At 36.7% G+C, this 18,989-nt stretch overlaps 1 protein-coding gene across 4 annotated transcripts in view; it reads right to left on the bottom strand.

The window, feature by feature from the left end:
- Positions 1 to 1,140: 1,140 nt before the first annotated feature.
- LOC107754737 (cytosolic acyl coenzyme A thioester hydrolase-like) overlaps positions 1,141 to 18,989 on the bottom strand; it is a 93,074-nt gene continuing 75,225 nt past the window's right edge. For all 4 annotated transcript variants that reach the window (XM_016571305.1, XM_016571302.1, XM_016571303.1 and 1 more), the window contains 2 exons: positions 18,102 to 18,286; positions 1,141 to 1,434 (listed from right to left, as the gene is read on the bottom strand). In XM_016571305.1, the coding sequence (XP_016426791.1) occupies positions 1,336 to 1,434; positions 18,102 to 18,286 (284 nt within the window). In that variant the 3' untranslated portion in view covers positions 1,141 to 1,335. The remainder of the gene's footprint in view (positions 1,435 to 18,101; positions 18,287 to 18,989) is intronic.

Consider the following 18,989-nt stretch of genomic DNA (forward strand, 5'->3'; position numbering starts at 1 on the left):
TGGATGATGATCACTGAATCATCAATGAACTGACTTTATCTGGAAAATGACTCTTTGTTATTGTCTTCTTGCATTATTGACAAGCTATTTTCCTGTTTGACACTGTAAAGCTGCTTTGACACAATCTGTATTGTTTAAAGCACTATACAAATAAAGGTGACTTGATTTGACTTACTTGCCTGTACAATTCTCCAAACCTGCCATAAAACTCCCACTCCTGGGTTTATCTGCATACTTGCCACTGTGTGTTCTTATAGTGTCGGTAACACTTTATTTATAACATAGTTACACATTACGGTACATGTACTTATTAGAATAATATCAGTATATCATGCATATTTAAAAGCAACTAACCCCAAACCAAACCCTCAACCCTATAGTAAGTGTATATAGTTAATTAATAGTACTTACATTGTAACAATGTCACCTTAAACCAAAATGTAACTTTTGTCTTTAAATAAAATGATAGCATGTGTCATATTAAAAAAATAAACAAACTATATCTGTAATCAGCATTTTGAAGAGCCAGCTGAATGACTGTTCAAGCCTGTTTACTGAGCTACCCTTATGATGAATGAAATTAATAATTTAGAACACTCAGAGACCACACATAGCACAAAAAAGGAATGTACGACTGCATAGAAATAGGCTATTTTGAGCTATTTATTAGCAAATAACCTAAGTATTAAACTTCAGCATAACTACTTGTGCCACATTCATGAATTATATCTTGTGTGGCTTATGGAGGAGAGGAGTGCTATTACTTGTCTAAGTCATTTTTTAAAAGACTTACCATTTTTGCCTACACATCAAAGCAAGAAAAAAAATTAACAAGCCTATTATAAATCGTCCTAGCTCAGAATAATTCACTAATTCACAAATACCAGAAAAACTCCCATCCCGATATACATCTGGCACAAAGAGAAGTAAGTAGCATCACAAACTGTCTGCCTATCTGTCTGCGATTAGGTTGTAACATTCTGTCGATCCAGGATTATGGTACACTGAACAGATATTTCACAGCAAACCAGTTGTAGCTGCATTAGCAGGCTTTTATTAGTGCATACTACAGTTCTGCACATTTCACACATAATTCTTTACAACAAAACATAAATATATTTAAATTTTTTGTTTCGCTTGAGATACATAGACAAGTGCTTTGGTAAACTCAGACAAGTCAATTAAACCTATATATTTTCCCTATATATTATCTTTCTATTCAGTGAGCTACATGTAGGATAAAGCAGAGGTTCTTAATATAGTATGTTGTACGTTGAGGCTCTGTTATTAAATAATTTTCTTCTACAACACAATATGGTGTTTGCGTGGTAAAAGTCATTGTTGACTCTCCTTATCTGCGAGTCTCTTTGCCTTGTTCTGCAGGTAGCGTGCTTTCCCTTCTTCAAACCGCTTCTGCTCCTCTTCACCTTCCAGCTGCAAGAAGATAAATGACACATTTTACACATAAGCACAGTGAAGTTGGATATTGTGGTGTTCTGGAAACCCTGCAAAACCCTGTTTATGCACTGTGAACTAACACGAATAAACAATAAACAATTGGATTTTTTCCCGAAGTAATAAAATAAAGCTTATTGGATTATATTTTATATATATATATATATATAAATTTACTTCAGGCTTTCTACTCTAAAATTTCATGTTTAATTTGTGTTTCTTGCTGTTTCTTTGTAATTATTTGTGAAATTTACTAGGAATTATTATTATTGATTGAAAATGGCTTCTACACCAATTAAAAAAAAATTATAATAATTAGATGCATCAGAGGGTCATGTTCAAAAAATTAAAATTATGGCAGTTATTTTGGCATAAAAAAATGTTAATTATTTTGGTGTAAAAAAACCTTCACTAACATTATAAGTGGACCTTATAAAAAATGTAACCTTTTAAGATCACTGTGCTCTGTGGTACTCACTCTATGGTCAATAAACTTTGTGCTCAACTGACTTTATTCACACGCATGCAAACTCAGGAGACCGTAAATGCACATTCTGCTGTGTATGAATGCAAATTCACATGACGAGAAGACGTCTAACCAATAGAGAGTCGAAATGTCACAGACCGACAGCTGAACTGAAAGAACATAAACGTAAACGTCGCAGGTTTGCAAAGTTATGGGAAAATGGAGAACGGCAAATGGTAGATTTTCAAATTCTTGTCTTTTGTTGATACTTTTAAACTGCAACTAATTTGTGGAAAAATTACGCGTCCATTCATCAACAGTCAAAAATGTCTTGGAGACCTAAAATAACACAAAATATGTTTGCTTTGGGAGCACAGCTTCATCATGGACAAACAACAACACTGTGCGAGAGAGCAGGATGTCAGTTGGCGTTAGGCTTGATCTTGCAGCTGCACACTACACCATGGCTATTCTTATCATTGGCTATAGGTCACCAGCTAGTCATGCACGGCAGTGGCAGATGACGGCCAACCTTAGGGAACAAACTGTGCAGTGACAACTGAAGCAGCCTGGCTGATGAGGGCATGTGCACAAATGAGGACCACAGATATAGAATGCATAGCCACAGCAAGGTTATATAAGCACAAGCAGATACACTAAACTTCACAGGGCTGCTGATGTTGAGGCTCATTTTATGCTTCTGAGGAGACCCAGTTTAATGGAGAGCATATTGTTGCAATAATTTTTATTTAATTGAAGTGTCAGTTCTGGCTGTCGTTGGCTAACAAGAATGACATATTCCATAAAGCTCTGTAATAACCTGGTTTATCTAATGAAACGTGTATGTGAACAGCTGTCTCTTGCAACAAAGGCAAAACAAAACAGCTCTCCCTGTAATTTTTATCTGAAAACAACATCATGTGACCTTGAAGGAAGCCCTGGCTGGGTCAGTGACTGTCCTGTTGCTCAGGGCTCGTGATGAGGCCAGGAAAAGACACGGGGCCATGGCTGCAGTGCTTGTCTTGAACAAATTAAATTAAGCTGGAGGGATACTCAGTGCCTCAGTCACAGAGAGACTGACTGGCAGAAGACCAGAGTGATTGCTCCAGCAGAAACCACCAGAGTGTGAAACATTATACAATTTAGTGTTAAGAAAAAAAAACAGCAAAGGAAACTGCAAATGGAAATAGCCAATATGGATGCTGAAGACTGGCTGATGAGGGCATGTGCACAAATGAGGACCACAGATATAGAATGCATAGCCACAGCAAGGTTATATAAGCACAAGCAGATACACTAAACTTCACAGGGCTGCTGATGTTGAGGCTCATTTTATGCTTCTGAGGAGACCCAGTTTAATGGAGAGCATATTGTTGCAATAATTTTTATTTAATTGAAGTGTCAGTTCTGGCTGTCGTTGGCTAACAAGAATGACATATTCCATAAAGCTCTGTAATAACCTGGTTTATCTAATGAAACGTGTATGTGAACAGCTGTCTCTTGCAACAAAGGCAAAACAAAACAGCTCTCCCTGTAATTTTTATCTGAAAACAACATCATGTGACCTTGAAGGAAGCCCTGGCTGGGTCAGTGACTGTCCTGTTGCTCAGGGCTCGTGATGAGGCCAGGAAAAGACACGGGGCCATGGCTGCAGTGCTTGTCTTGAACAAATTAAATTAAGCTGGAGGGATACTCAGTGCCTCAGTCACAGAGAGACTGACTGGCAGAAGACCAGAGTGATTGCTCCAGCAGAAACCACCAGAGTGTGAAACATTATACAATTTAGTGTTAAGAAAAAAAAACAGCAAAGGAAACTGCAAATGGAAATAGCCAATATGGATGCTGAAGAAAGTTTGCCTGGTTTGTTTTAACTGCTGAGACTGGAACTGTTGTTGAGTAGGCCTCTACACAAATACATGAATGCAGGCTACTTCTAGCTTGAATTCACATACCACATGCTTTCTATGTGTCACAGAATATATAGCAACACAGGCAGTGTCGTATTCTTAAAGTTACTGCAATGGACAGTATAGCAGAACTTAACCATTACTTCTTGTCTCTTCAGCTCAACTACTGTAATGTCATGGCAGAGAAACTGCCGCAGAAAGTTAATTAAACTGATTAGAGCTAGCTACATAACAGAAAGTCGACCCACTTGAGAACTGGGGTTTCTTACGCCACAGTGTCAGAAGAAAACACATTATATACAGTAATGAGACTGCACACTTGCAATGGTATTACCAAATTAAAATGAGTAGTATTCGACTGGTCATGTGGTCATCTCAACACATCTGCCTCCATGAGGGCTCCATGTAATATTAGCAAAATAAGGAAAAAGTAGACTTTTAAAACAGAATTATAACTTATAAACTGACAGGACATAATAAAGAAACGCAGGGAAATCTGAATATGGTATGAATATGTAGACCTCACTAACAACTCTGACATGACCAAGCTTTTGGCAAACATTTGATTTCCAGTGGCCCACAAAAGCTCAGCAAAGGCAGATTATTACATCAGATCTGCCTCCTTAATAAAGCTCTCTGCAGATAGAGCAATATAATTCCATTACATTGACTGAGCGACGTGTGAGATCAGGACTTGCATTTCTAATAAATGGAATATCTGGATAACATCTGTCTCTCTCTCTCTTAACTGTCACTGCAAACAGTTTCTCAGTAGACAGTCAACGCTGAGGTTGAATGATATCCATTATGAACATGAATCCATAATGAACATGACCCTAAAAATACTTCAGTTGGTGCAACTTAATGTGAAAAAGTTGATTCAGTCATATTAAGTAGCATTCTAGCTTGAATAAAACCAGTTAATTTTGATATTACTGCATTTTTTTCCACCAAAAAGCATCATAGAAGTAGTTTAATGTTGAGTAGTCCAACTTCTGAAGCCATTCAAAAGGAGGAACACTGGAAGCTCATATTCACTGATAATCTTCTCTACAATGGAACCTCTGAAATGTCATTTGCAACTGAGTTCAGGTTCAAAAATTGTTTGTTGTATGGGAAAGAGTTGATGAAAAATTCTCCTGTTGTGTTCCATGGAAAAATAACAGCATATTGGTTTAGAAAGATATGAGGGTGAGTAGATTATGACAGAGTTTTTGTGTGGGTGAACTTTTCCTTTAACAATGTCCATCAAAAACACACAAGCTGTAGAAAACTTGAGCTGGGGAGTCTGGCTATTAATGAGGGAAATAAATGTGGTTTGGGACAGGGTCTCTCTTGCAGCAGAGTCCCTGAGCCCTTTTCACTTCTTAAATTACACAAATTACACTTAAAGCGTTTTGGCTAAAATAACTTCAGCGAAGTGGCACTGTTATACAACATGAAGGCAAATTATAGCCTGCTAATATACCAGCTTTCTATACAGATGATATGACACCACATTTGTGCTGTTTTGTCAGCAAGCAACCAGTGTTGGGAAGGTTACTTTGGAAATGCAATAGGTTACAGATTACAAGTCACCCTATTTAAAATGTAATAAGTAGTGTAACTACTTAAATAAAGTAACTGAAGTAATGTAACTGATTACATTTGATTACTTTTTTTTTACTTTTCTAAATTTCTAACGAATGTTTTCAACTGTTAATCATTTTCAAACATTTATATCAGGCAGGGTTAACCTAACAGTAGTACTCAACACTGATTCCCGTCAGACTTTCAAAATCCTTCATCACTTGGATTAAGATTATAAAAACTTAATTTTAAAGCACAGCCACCAAAAAAATCAGTCTTTAGCACCTCTTTTTACTTTGATATTAAATACAGATTTACAATCATAAGAAATAGTTTAATAGCTATGATACTGTTTTTGAAATCACAGGAAACACAGACATCTAACAATGCCTTGGAAAAAAAAACAGCTAATCTTAAAAAAAATAAAGTATATACATAAACAAAAAGGAAATAAAACAGTTATCGAATAAGCATGTGTACTATCCTGTGTCCAAACTCCTAAAACATTGGTGTCTCATATTTTAGAGCAGTCAATGCAATTTGGGAAATAAATCAATTAATTCTGTGTGTGTGTGTGTGTGTGTGTGTGAGAAAATATTTAGATGTAATCCCCTTTGTAATCGTTAACATTTTCATAAGTAACTGTAATTTAATCACACATTTTTTTTCTCAGTAACTGTAATGGATTACAGTTACATGTATTTTGTAATTAAATTATGTAACGCTGTTACATGTAACTAGTTACTCCCCAACACTGCAAGCAACTGTGATTAAACATTTGAAAAGGCATTACTGCCAAGCAGTTATCAATATAAGAAATAAAAAGTGATCCAACGCCTCCATCATTTGTACTTTCTTTAAATTAGAACATGATCCAGAATCTTGGGAAATGACAGAATGCAAGTAGCTTTTTGTAAACCCACTGTTTTAGTCTCCCAAATTTAGATCTGTGCATAGAACACCTGAGCTATCCGAAGGGACCATTCACACAGAAGACTGAGATGCGTTTTTAATATTGATAATTATTATTTTACCTTATTTTACCCTTAGTGACATGTTTTTAGAATATCATGTTAAGTGCGAGGTGTAAACGCAACGTAATGGTCAAAGGCGTCCATCATCTAGGCTCGAGCCCCTGTCCCTTTAATATCGCAGACGCTAAAGTGCCCTTTCGGTCTGCGATTTCTACCGAGGGGGACAAAAGCCCCTATACTGTTTGTTAATGGTGAGCTGAGTGAAGGAAAAGCAGATCTCTTACATCCATAACCACCTTTACATTGATTCTCATACATAACCAACAGAAAACAAGAAATTTGTTGTGTTTATAACAATAGCAAAATGGCTCTCATGTGGCCTAGAGCCAAAACTTACCTAAAATGTTAACATTCTCCTATTGATGCCTAATCTAGTATCACATCACTATTCTTATTTTGCAAGTGACATTTCACTATACTGTGCTGATAATCCAGCTGTAAAGAAGAGAAGTGCTTTAACTATAGCTCTCTGATCCACAATGTCTCAATTAACCTTTCGTTCTGTGACCTTTGCAGCTGCTCCCAGAATGCCTCTCCATGTTAGTGCACAACTAAACACTATATAGGTATCTTCTTTGGAAGTATTATTTTACCCTTAGTGACATGTTTTTAGAATATCATGTTAAGTGCGAGGTGTAAACGCAACGTAATGGTCAAAGGCGTCCATCATCTAGGCTCGAGCCCCTGTCCCTTTAATATCGCAGACGCTAAAGTGCCCTTTCGGTCTGCGATTTCTACCGAGGGGGACAAAAGCCCCTATACTGTTTGTTAATGGTGAGCTGAGTGAAGGAAAAGCAGATCTCTTACATCCATAACCACCTTTACATTGATTCTCATACATAACCAACAGAAAACAAGAAATTTGTTGTGTTTATAACAATAGCAAAATGGCTCTCATGCGGCCTAGAGCCAAAACTTACCTAAAATGTTAACATTCTCCTATTGATGCCTAATCTAAGTATCACATTACTATTCTTATTTTGCAAGTGACATTTCACTATACTGTGCTGATAATCCAGCTGTAAAGAAGAGAAGTGCTTTAACTATAGCTCTCTGATCCACAATGTCTCAATTAACCTTTCGTTCTGTGACCTTTGCAGCTGCTCCCAGAATGCCTCTCCATGTTAGTGCACAACTAAACACTATACAGGTATTTGAAAGTATTTCTTTGGGAATCTACTGTACGATATCTGAGACCGTTTTAAAATATCACACTTTGTAAAGGTGCTCTGTTTAAAATATTCATTGACTTTAAGATGGTGGCTTTCAGAGTTCAGGATATATGCCAGAACACCCATGACATCTTGGCCTCGCCAGCTGCTAATTTTTAGCGCACCTAAAATTAGAAATGATTAGGCCGCCCTTTACTCATCTTCATGTCTTTCAAAGATGTTTTGTAGATTGTTCATGCTGCTCTTTTCCATAGTACGAAAGAATACAATGACCAGAGGATATAAAGCTTCAAAGAGAAAATAAATGCACTATTAAAGAGGCTTGAAACGGAGCTCTGTTATTTGCAGAAAATCTTCCCATTCACCAAATATTAGCTTTTGCATATACTCGTCAAAAATGGCACGATGCCTCTTCATGTGACAATTATAATATGGAAGCTCAAATTTCTGTCTGTTCGCAACACAAGGCTATATGGCTTCAAAAGACTTGTAATATAAAGCACAATCATTATGAACTAATGTTATAATACTTTTTTTTATCGCTTCTAGTCATAATATGCTTATTTGTATGGAAATGGACATTGTAAACATCTCTTTTTGTGTCCCACGGAAGAAAGAATCTCACAGGTTTGGAACAACAAGAATTTTCCAGCTATTTCTTTGGTACCGAAACCAAACTCTAGCTATATTCTGTCCAAGTGCTATGAGTCTGTCTGACAGAACATGCATTTTTATTGGCTCCTTACCTAAGTCTATTGCCACATATGCAATGTTTATACACATATGTAGAAATGTATATTTCAGGAAATCGTATCAATATGTTTTCACACGGAAAGCACTGGACATTTCATTACCAAGCAATGAGTGAATCTTGTATTTCTGTTCGTTTTCGTGTTTGATGTGTGATATCACGCTTTTAACCTCTTATTGCACACACATCACAAGCTGTTTCTAAAAATAGACACAGTTATCATGCTGCAAACCCAGTGGTTGCTAGGGTAACTCAACTTGTTTTGTGTGGCATGGACCAGCTTAGTGTTGGTCAAAAGCATTAATGGGTTCAGAAAGTCTGTGTGGCTACACTGCAAAATCATTTTCTGATCAGTATTTTTGTCATGTTTTTTAGTAAAACATATCTAAACACTTAAAACAAGATGCATTTATTAGAGATGCAAAATTTTGTAATATAAGCTATTAAGACTTGTCTTAAGACAAAATATCTTGTTATTTAAGTATATTTTGTGTTAAGAAACTAAGTAACGTCTTATTTCATGATACATTCTCTTAAAACATGTCTTATTTTACATAATTTTGCTCCCCAAGTAAATTTATTTTAAAAGTCTTTAGATATTATTACTGAAAAAAGACAACAATGCGCACTGTATATACTGTTCTTATTAGACCATGATGTTTTCCTTCATCCTGTCTTACAATGAAATGTTTCCTGAGAAGACCCTTGCTCCAAAAAGGCAAACCTCTGAATGTCTGGGTGATCCTTGCAGCTTTCATTGTGTGCAGCATGGCATTCAATGGTCCCACCCATCCCATGATCCCCCACTTCTCTGCGCTTTCGCTCTGCGTGCTGTTCACCCCTCCCCCAGCCCATAACTCCCCTCCACCAAGAGCTAAAACTGGAAATCCTAAAAATAGAATGAAAGATCTTTCACTGAAGGAAGAAAAAAACACCTGAAGTCTGAAATAGCAGGAATAGTCTGTCAATATACTATTTATATTCTGAAACATGAGAATGAAGAGCCACAATATGACTGATGCTCATGCAGTTTCCATTTGCGTTTCCATTTATGGAATGGAGACCTCAAACAAATAGGGCTGGAAAGGAAATAGAGTTATTTCTAAACTAAGTAGCTGGACGACTCTATATTTAGGGATACATCTGACATAAATCAAAAGTCAAAAAATTAAATGATCTTTCTTAAAACAATTAATGCTGTAAGGTAATACATCCCTTCAGTGTATTGTATGTAATTGCAGAGCTTAAACAGCAGTGTTTTTTATATTATAGTCACTAGTTAATCACATTTGAAGTGATGCATTTCGAGAAACTCTTTTAAAAGTGTTCTTTGCACATATACATTATGTCTAATATTTTCAGTATGATCATTAAAGACAGTGACAAGATGTATTATAAATGTGCATTATAGATCATTGCTATCTTTTGTGATATATTATGCAAAACCTTTGATATACTGTATATTCAATTAATTTCATGGCATTTCAGAAGCAGCATTTTAAGTTCTGTATAATATTAGAAAATGTTAAAGACAGACGACTTGAGTAACATAGTTGACCAGACATATTACATGACAACAATTCTTTATTTTATAACAGTTATATTTGAAATGTTATAGTTTAGTTATAAAATAAAGTTATGTTTTGTAAGCGTTTGGTAACATTGAATGAATAAAATAAAATACTGATCTGTTTATATGACTAATACTTTAGCTGACACTACTGAGTAACAGATAACATTGTTGAAATGTTTATTTATTTTGTAATGTAGGGGTGGGAATCTCTAGGCACCTCACGATTCGATTCGATTACGATTCAGAGGGCTGCGATGCAATGATAAAACGATTATCGACAAATCTTTTTTTCTAAACATTTTCTTTTTTCTCACTGTGTGACTATTGAAGCAAAGTATTTGTAATGATCAATAATGAATTTACTTCCAATATCTTGTATTAATAAAACAAATGGAAGTGATTTGGCAAGTCATCTGGAAGTTTACATTTGCCAGCAAATGTCCCAGCATTGCAAAGAACCAACAGGAAAAGAAATGTGTGCCTGTAGCAGCATACTTGTAGTAAATTAATACAGACTTCAGCATGTTCTAAATCACTAACAAAAAAGAATAGAGACAACTTGCATATAGTGTGGCCCTTCAACTTCATAGAAGAACGCGGACTTGACAACCCTGCATGCATGCAACATGAACTGCAGGAGGTAGATTTCACTGATCACAGGTCGAAAGTAAGGAGAGATGACTGACAAGATCATGCTGGAAGATTTGCTGCTCAACAGATCCTGAGCTCATTGACAAATATCTGATCTTGTAAGATAAGCTCCCTTTACAGAGTGCGCGTGATCGTGAAAGTGAAAGTGAACTGTAAGCGATCATTCACAAGCAATTTCAATACCCCACATATTGATGCGCAAAAATTATATACAATATTAGAAAGTTTGCGAGGGCGGGCCGGACTGGACACAAAAATTGTGGGAGCGGGATTAAGAAAACAGTCCCGCACAGGGCTCTAAGCCAAATTGTTTCCATACGCTAGCTTTTGATGCAAAGGTTGCCTGATCATGCGTCTCTTACGTGCACGCCACAGACTGTTCTGGCGCTGCACTTCTAGAGTTCCGTCTGTTGCATTCTGTCAATATTACGTTATCAATTAACATTTAGAAAAGCTATTTTTGACATTTGTGAATCGATTCAGAATCGTCCACATCCGCATTGCAGTGCATCTAAGAATCAAATTTTTCCCCCACCCCTAATGTAATGTCAGCATTAGGCATTTCATAGACCACCATGCATTTTAAACAATTTACATATCATAGTTATATTTAAAATTTAAACTTACATTTTTATTTAATATGTGTAGAACACAAAACCTATAATAATTTATTGCATATTGCTGTACTGCTGTGTTGTGTGTGCCATCTTTGATGGTATATGGGCTATTATCTAAAATTTCTCTTGAGATAAATTGAAATTGTAACAGATTCTCCATGTATTTTATATACTGGTGTTGCTCCTTTAGAATTAAAAACTGCAGTTGTCACTCCAGTCTTAAGAAAAGCCTGGCCTTGACCCCTCTGACATTCTAATTGGCTTATTCTATCTAAGCTGCTAGAGAATGTGGTGGTTGCTAAAAAAAATCCTATGTCATCTCACCACCTCTTTGAGTGCTTCTAATTGGGCTTCCTCTCCCTTCACAGCACTGAAACGGCACTTCTGGAGTTCTCAATGATCTCTGCATGACCACTGACTCTGGTTCCATCAGTTTCCTAATTCTCTAAAACTTCTGCTCTGCTTTCGACACCATCTCTCATAGCATTCTCATCTTGCGTCTTTCTGCTCTTGCCATTTTGGAACTACTTTCTCCTGGCTAATTTCGTACCTGTCTGACATCAACATTATATCTCTATCCTCAGTCTAAGTCCACTACTTCCCCCTTTCTCTCATGGTGTTCCTCAGGGTTCTATGCTTGGTCCTTTATTTTCATCACTTATATGCTTCCATTAGGTCACATAATTCATCGGCATGCTGATGACACCCAACGTACTTGACATTATTTTTTAATCTTCTCTCTCCTTCCTTCACATTACCTAACTTACTAAGCCTGCTTTTTTTCACCAACATATTATTGCTCATCTACAGTGCCGTAGCTATTTTAGGGGCCCCCACTGCCCAAGGGGCCCACTAAATTCAGCAGTTATGCTATATATTACCCTACTCTTATATGAATCATTTTAGTATATCTGTTACAAAGGCTTCTATGCCTGAATGAAAACCTCAAAAACATGCAATTTTGTTAAAAATCCTTTCCAAATATCTCCTCTCTCCCCTCCATAAAAATGGTTTAGTCTAATCGTTATTCATTATTTCAACTCAGTCAGCTACAAAGAGGAGAGGGACCCAATAAAATCACAGGTCCAACCCCAGCTAGTGAACAGAACCAATCAGAGTTGAGGCTGCTCCGAGGACAGTTGAAGTTAGAAGTAAAGTTACAGTGGAATGAGACTGACTGAAAAAAACTAGGGAAAACAAATCTGGGTACCAGTAAAGTCATTAAAAGGAGAGGGAGGCCAGGAGAACTGCTTGCTCCTCTCCTAATCAGTCTATCAAAACGTTCTTTTGCAAGACATGACAACACAATGAACACAACTCACTGCACTGATGTATACATTTATCAGCTTTATTTAGTAAAATATTATGCAGCAGCATATTATCTTCATCAAAAATGACGACAATGATACATTTAAGTGGTTTTATTTTACATGTGACTGCATTCTTTCACATTCCTGAACACTTGCCTCACCTAGACACAGACTGACTGGACATACAAGCAATACATGTATATTGCTTGTAGGCCTACTTATATTACTGGTAGGTTTATTTTATTATTTTATTAATTTATTGTCTTTTGTTGTTATTTTATTAGTTTGTACTGAATGATTGATTGATTGATTACTTAAAACAATGTTTCGAGTTTTTTTTCAAGTGTGGAAAAAAAAGAAATAAACATAAATAATGGCGATGTTAAACATTTTGAAATCCTACATTTTGAATAGCATGGTCATTTTAAGAAAATAAATTTACATTAAAAAAAATAATAAAATAAAAAAAACACTGGTGATAATTTTTGGGATTAGCCATCAAATTGACTACAGACTGATTCTTGACTCAGTGTGCACAAACAACTGAGAGTGGGTTGAGAGTTGTGTATTGATGCTGCACAGTGTGGCTATCATGAGTTTTCAGTAGAGAGCTGAGAATGCCAGCACCTATAGAGCTTACCTTCTGTCACTACCATATCGGAGGCGTCTCTGCATGCCTGCTTACAGCCAAAATGATGATTTATTGGCCTTCTGTTGAATATCTGACTGAGGTCATTCTTATGTAAATGCTTTATTTGTTGCATAAGTCATGTGCTCATGAGGGTCTTGGGGCACAAGTTTTAGCATATCATTTGCAGTTCATTTCATGAGCCAAAATATTTATTATATAATGAAAAATTACAAACTATATAAAACACAAGGAAACTGCTCATTAGGGTTAACCATAAACTTCAGCACTTTGGGCCCTATTTTAATGATCTAAGCGCATGGTCTAAAGCGCACGGCGCAGGTGCACTCAGGGCATGTCCGAATCCACTTTTGCTAGTTTAACGACTGGAAAACGGTCGGCGCGCCCGGGCGCATGGTCTAAACGGGTTGTCCCTATTCTCTTAATGAGTAATGGGTGTTTTTTGGGCGTAACGTGCAATAAACCAATCAGAGTCTCATCTCCCATCCCCGTTAAAAGCCAGTTGCGCTCGCCAGTGGCGGCTCGTCGGGGGATGCAGGGGAGGCTTAGCTTCCCCATAATTTTGAGGTAATTTCACAGTTGTAATAAAATAACGTGAAAGCGCCGCTTTTCTATCACGAATGTGCCAAATCTGCTGATGTAATTGCAACTTCTAATGATAGAGAAGGGGAGGGGGAGGCCGGGGGAGAGCTGAGCTCTCGTGCCTCCGTTGGTAACAAAAATTAGCCAATCAGCATCGAGTGTTCACTTTCAGCGCTGAGGAGTGTTGAGAAAAGAACCCTCGTAAGGGAGTCTAGCCTCCCTTCTGATATCAACAGACCAATACAATTAGTGTGCCTCCTCTATTTTAAAACCCACGAGCGCCATGGCGGATTCGCTATTTACATGGAGGAATGTAATTTTTCATTTTTAAAAATATTTGTGTGCTGCTGCGCGTCCCTATGTGAGTAATAAGCAAAGTGTACGCGCGTTGTGCACCTGTCTAAAGGCGCATATTACTAACGCGCTCTTTAAATAACAAAGAAATAATATTGCGCCAGACTTTAGACCAGGTTTGAGTTGGTCTATGGTGCAGTCTATTTTCAGTTCCTCAAAATAGCAACGCGCCAACAATGCGCCTGAACACACCTCTTTTTTTAGACCAGCACGCCCATGGGCGCAAATGCATTTGCTATTTAAACAACGTTAAAAAACAGTTGCGCCGCGCCTTGCGCCGGGTGTATGATAGGGCCCATAGTCTTTCTGGACAGTGTTGGGTTCACTGTAATCAGACTCACAATTTTCATCTGGTGACTTTCACCGAAGGTTTTAGTTACCAATTGTGAGATAACATATAAAGATGTACTTACATCTTACTTAAGTGGATTAAAAAACTCTTCATCTGTAATTGCATTTAAAATAAATGTAAACTATTTGCATTTAATTTCAATTCACATGCAATTAAGTGCCCAAAACATCAGGCAGACGTACAAAGGTTTGGTACAGGTCAAATACATCTATCAAGTGCAACAAAAAATATTGCATAAAAATGCAGCACAGTGGAACACACACACACACACACACACACAAACACACAAACACACACACAAATAAAAATAAAAAAAATACAGCCCTTAAACTCCATCCTTAACAACCTCATGCCATCCCATATGTATATGACTTTCTTTCTTCAGATGAACACACACAAAGAGAAATCGTAATCCATCTCTCTGCATCTAATGCAAGTGTATGGGATATTCAAAGATGACACTGAGAAAAGTACACAAAGTGAATATGATGGTAACCCATACAACCCCTGTTGATGAATCAGTGTCTTCTGAAATAAAATGATAGGCATGTGTAAGAAAAATACAAATATTTTGAACTTGGGTTCCCTTTGTGTGGTTTTTGAAGTGGCGGCATACATGTGCATTATGTGCACTAAACATGTTTGTTTGTGTTCATCTGAAAAAAGAAAGTCATATTCATCTGGAACAGCATGAGGGTGAGGAAATGATCACTGATGATACAAAATATATGATACAATATTTACTTTTAAAGCCATTTGTCTATTCCAATGTTTCCCAACCGGGGTGCCGTATGTCGAGAGCAGGGGTGCCGTTTAAAAAATCATTTTTTAATATTTTTAAATTGGTAAAATGTTAAAAAAAAGCATCTATTATATAATATCCATTTCTGATGTCGCCAATAATTAGAGATGCACCGAAATTTCGGCTGCCGAAAATTAGTTCACCGCTCAGGATTCACTTTCACGTGGTGTGACGCTCTGCGTATTATCCGGCTCTATTATCGAAGTTAGAAATTCAAATATTGTGACAAAATTAATTAATTTTTTGTTAAAATTTCCAAAGGGTGCCGCGACTAAAAAAAGGTTGGGAAACACTGGTCTATTCAATGCCCCTGTCTGCAACAATAAATAATCTTTTAAATGTTGATTTATCTTATTTAGTGTGTTTTTTTCAGTAAATGTTGGCATGTAGTTATTTGCAATTAATTAGATAATTAATGAGCACATCATGTAATTATTTATATTAAAAATAATTTAATTGACAGTCAGTCATAATTGTTAATCAATCTATCATTATAATACTACTTATTCACTCCCTGATAAGAACATCATTAAACATTAATTAAAAAAATTATAATCATGGCCACCAAAATATTAGTTGTATTTAAATTCTCATCACTGATTTTATTTGTACTCAGTCTTGTGCATTCAGACAATACACTACATAGACAGCTAATGACTATATCAAAACAGATATAAATAATGAATAAACTCAGATTTGATGGTGAACTTTTGAAGCCATACATTTCCCTGATGAAAGTTATAACTAAAGCTGAAATGTGTGTGCTTGATGCGTGAAAACAAACTTCACTGGTTCTCGTAATATTAGTAATGTTTTTTTTACTGTGATCAAGTAAAAGTACAAGTAGTCAGTTTAAATTGTACTGGAATAAAGTACAAATCCCCCAAAATAATACTTAAAGGGGTGGTTGATTGTGATTTCACTTTTTTAACGTTAGTTAGTTCACATAGCTAAGAGAAGCGTTAAACATGGACGCGCTTTCAGTTGCCGTACTGTATTAAAGCTTTAATCAGGATAAAACCGTATATTAAAAGCTAACAGAAGCAGTAGCATTTGCAAATAACAGCATACCTAAAAGTATGAGACAACAACAAACAAAAAACATAGGCCTACCATTAAAAGCCGTGCTTGCACAGGTTCTGCACAATCCTCTTCAATAATATTCTGTGTCTCAATCGGGCTCAAATTGATAAGCGATACTAACGACGCCATTGTTTACAATACAACCAGAGCACATGCTGCTGAGGTGAGGGGCGGGACGTTTAGACGTGCACTAGAGGCGGTTTAGCCAATCACAACACACTGGACTAGCTAACCAATCAGAGCCCATTGCCTATTTCTGAGGGCGGGGCTTCAAAAAAACAGGAAAAGATCAGCCCGTTTCTCAGAGAAGGGACAGAGTGGTGTGGAATAAAGGTAAATTATGTGAAAAATAATGCGTTTTTTTAAAAACTAAGCATTAAGGCATGTTAGACTGCACCCCATAAATCAAGCCTAGAAAAAAACCAGTGAACCACCCCTTTAAGTACAGTAATCAAGTAAAATTACTCAAGTGTTTTACACCCCTGTTTGAAAGACCAAGGACTGAAAGCATCACCCTCATGAAGACAATTTCAAATAATCATCCATAGTGTTTTGTGCTGCCTCATTTTAAAATTCTTAAAAGGTAGGTCACCAAGTCTCATGCACAAGAATACATACTAGACAGCGCTTCTTACACTAAAACTTGATTTTAAGTTTGGGATATTCATTAATATTCCTATATCACAGTACATTTAAGCTCTGCATTACTCACCTTCAGTGGTGGCACTGGAAGGGGCTTGTTGTCTTTGTCCAGGGAGATGTAGGTGAAGAAGGCTGTGACAGCCCTATATTTTCCCTTCTCAGCCTCCACCAGTGGGTCAGCGTCTACTAAAACCTCAATCTCCATTGACTTATTACTGGTGAAGGTCATTCGGCCGGAAATAGTAATGACACAGCCTGCAGAGACACATAATTTTATTACATCTACTGATCATTACATGATGCCATATTCATTCAAAACAGACGTCTATATGTGTCTAAAGAATTAAACTGCTGACATTGAGCTTTTCTGGTGGAATATTAAGTGTTACAGTAAGCAGGAAAGTTTATGTACTAGATGATAAAGTTTATGTATACACTAATCTAATAATTATATTACAACAATGCAGTTATAAATTCAGTGTGACAACCTTCTTATTATGATTAATTAAGGAGTACATTGACAGTGGGTTCTAACTACACTGGAAATCAATGTGTAATTGTGTTCAATGTGGCAAGTCAACTAAAAATAAGCTATTTGTGAAAACATTCTGTTTTTTTTAATTATCATTATTATTATTCAATTATTTTTTTTAGTGGTCTGACATGCCACATAAGGAGTCAAGTAAAATAACTGTAATCACAAGGATTTCAGAGACCTGTGTCAAATGCAATACAATACTCCTGCAGAGTCCCTTCTTAAGCATACATTTATTTGGCCGATGTTTTTATGAAAAGCGACTTGTTTAAATTAGGGCTGCACGATAAATCGCATGCGATATTTAATGCGCATCTTGTCAGAAAGCCGGTTCTGTAATCAGCGGTAAATCTCCATCACGTGCAGGCTTTCACATTGAGCAGCATTTACTACACAGAGCCGTTGTTCACCGACAAGCTGCGCTCATCCATAGTGTTTTGTGCTGCCTCATTTTAAAATTCTTAAAAGGTAGGTCACCAAGTCTCATGCACAAGAATACATACTAGACAGCGCTTCTTACACTAAAACTTGATTTTAAGTTTGGGATATTCATTAATATTCCTATATCACAGTACATTTAAGCTCTGCATTACTCACCTTCAGTGGTGGCACTGGAAGGGGCTTGTTGTCTTTGTCCAGGGAGATGTAGGTGAAGAAGGCTGTGACAGCCCTATATTTTCCCTTCTCAGCCTCCACCAGTGGGTCAGCGTCTACTAAAACCTCAATCTCCATTGACTTATTACTGGTGAAGGTCATTCGGCCGGAAATAGTAATGACACAGCCTGCAGAGACACATAATTTTATTACATCTACTGATCATTACATGATGCCATATTCATTCAAAACAGACGTCTATATGTGTCTAAAGAATTAAACTGCTGACATTGAGCTTTTCTGGTGGAATACTAAGTGTTACAGTAAGCAGGAAAGTTTATGTACTAGATGATAAAGTTTATGTATACACTAATCTAATAATTATATTACAACAATGCAGTTATAAATTCAGTGTGACAACCTTCTTATTATGATTAATTAAGGAGTACATTGACAGTGGGTTCTAACTACACTGGAAATCAATGTGTAATTGTGTTCAATGTGGCAAGTCAACTAAAAATAAGCTATTTGTGAAAACATTCTGTTTTTTTTAATTATCATTATTATTATTCAATTATTTTTTTTAGTGGTCTGACATGCCACATAAGGAGTCAAGTAAAATAACTGTAATCACAAGGATTTCAGAGACCTGTGTCAAATGCAATACAATACTCCTGCAGAGTCCCTTCTTAAGCATACATTTATTTGGCCGATGTTTTTATGAAAAGCGACTTGTTTAAATTAGGGCTGCACGATAAATCGCATGCGATATTTAATGCGCATCTTGTCAGAAAGCCGGTTCTGTAATCAGCGGTAAATCTCCATCACGTGCAGGCTTTCACATTGAGCAGCATTTACTACACAGAGCCGTTGTTCACCGACAAGCTGCGC

The sequence above is a fragment of the Sinocyclocheilus rhinocerous genome, unplaced genomic scaffold (genome assembly GCF_001515625.1).
Source record: "Sinocyclocheilus rhinocerous isolate Xijiao unplaced genomic scaffold, SAMN03320098_v1.1 scaffold4580, whole genome shotgun sequence".
NCBI lineage: Eukaryota > Metazoa > Chordata > Actinopteri > Cypriniformes > Cyprinidae > Sinocyclocheilus > Sinocyclocheilus rhinocerous.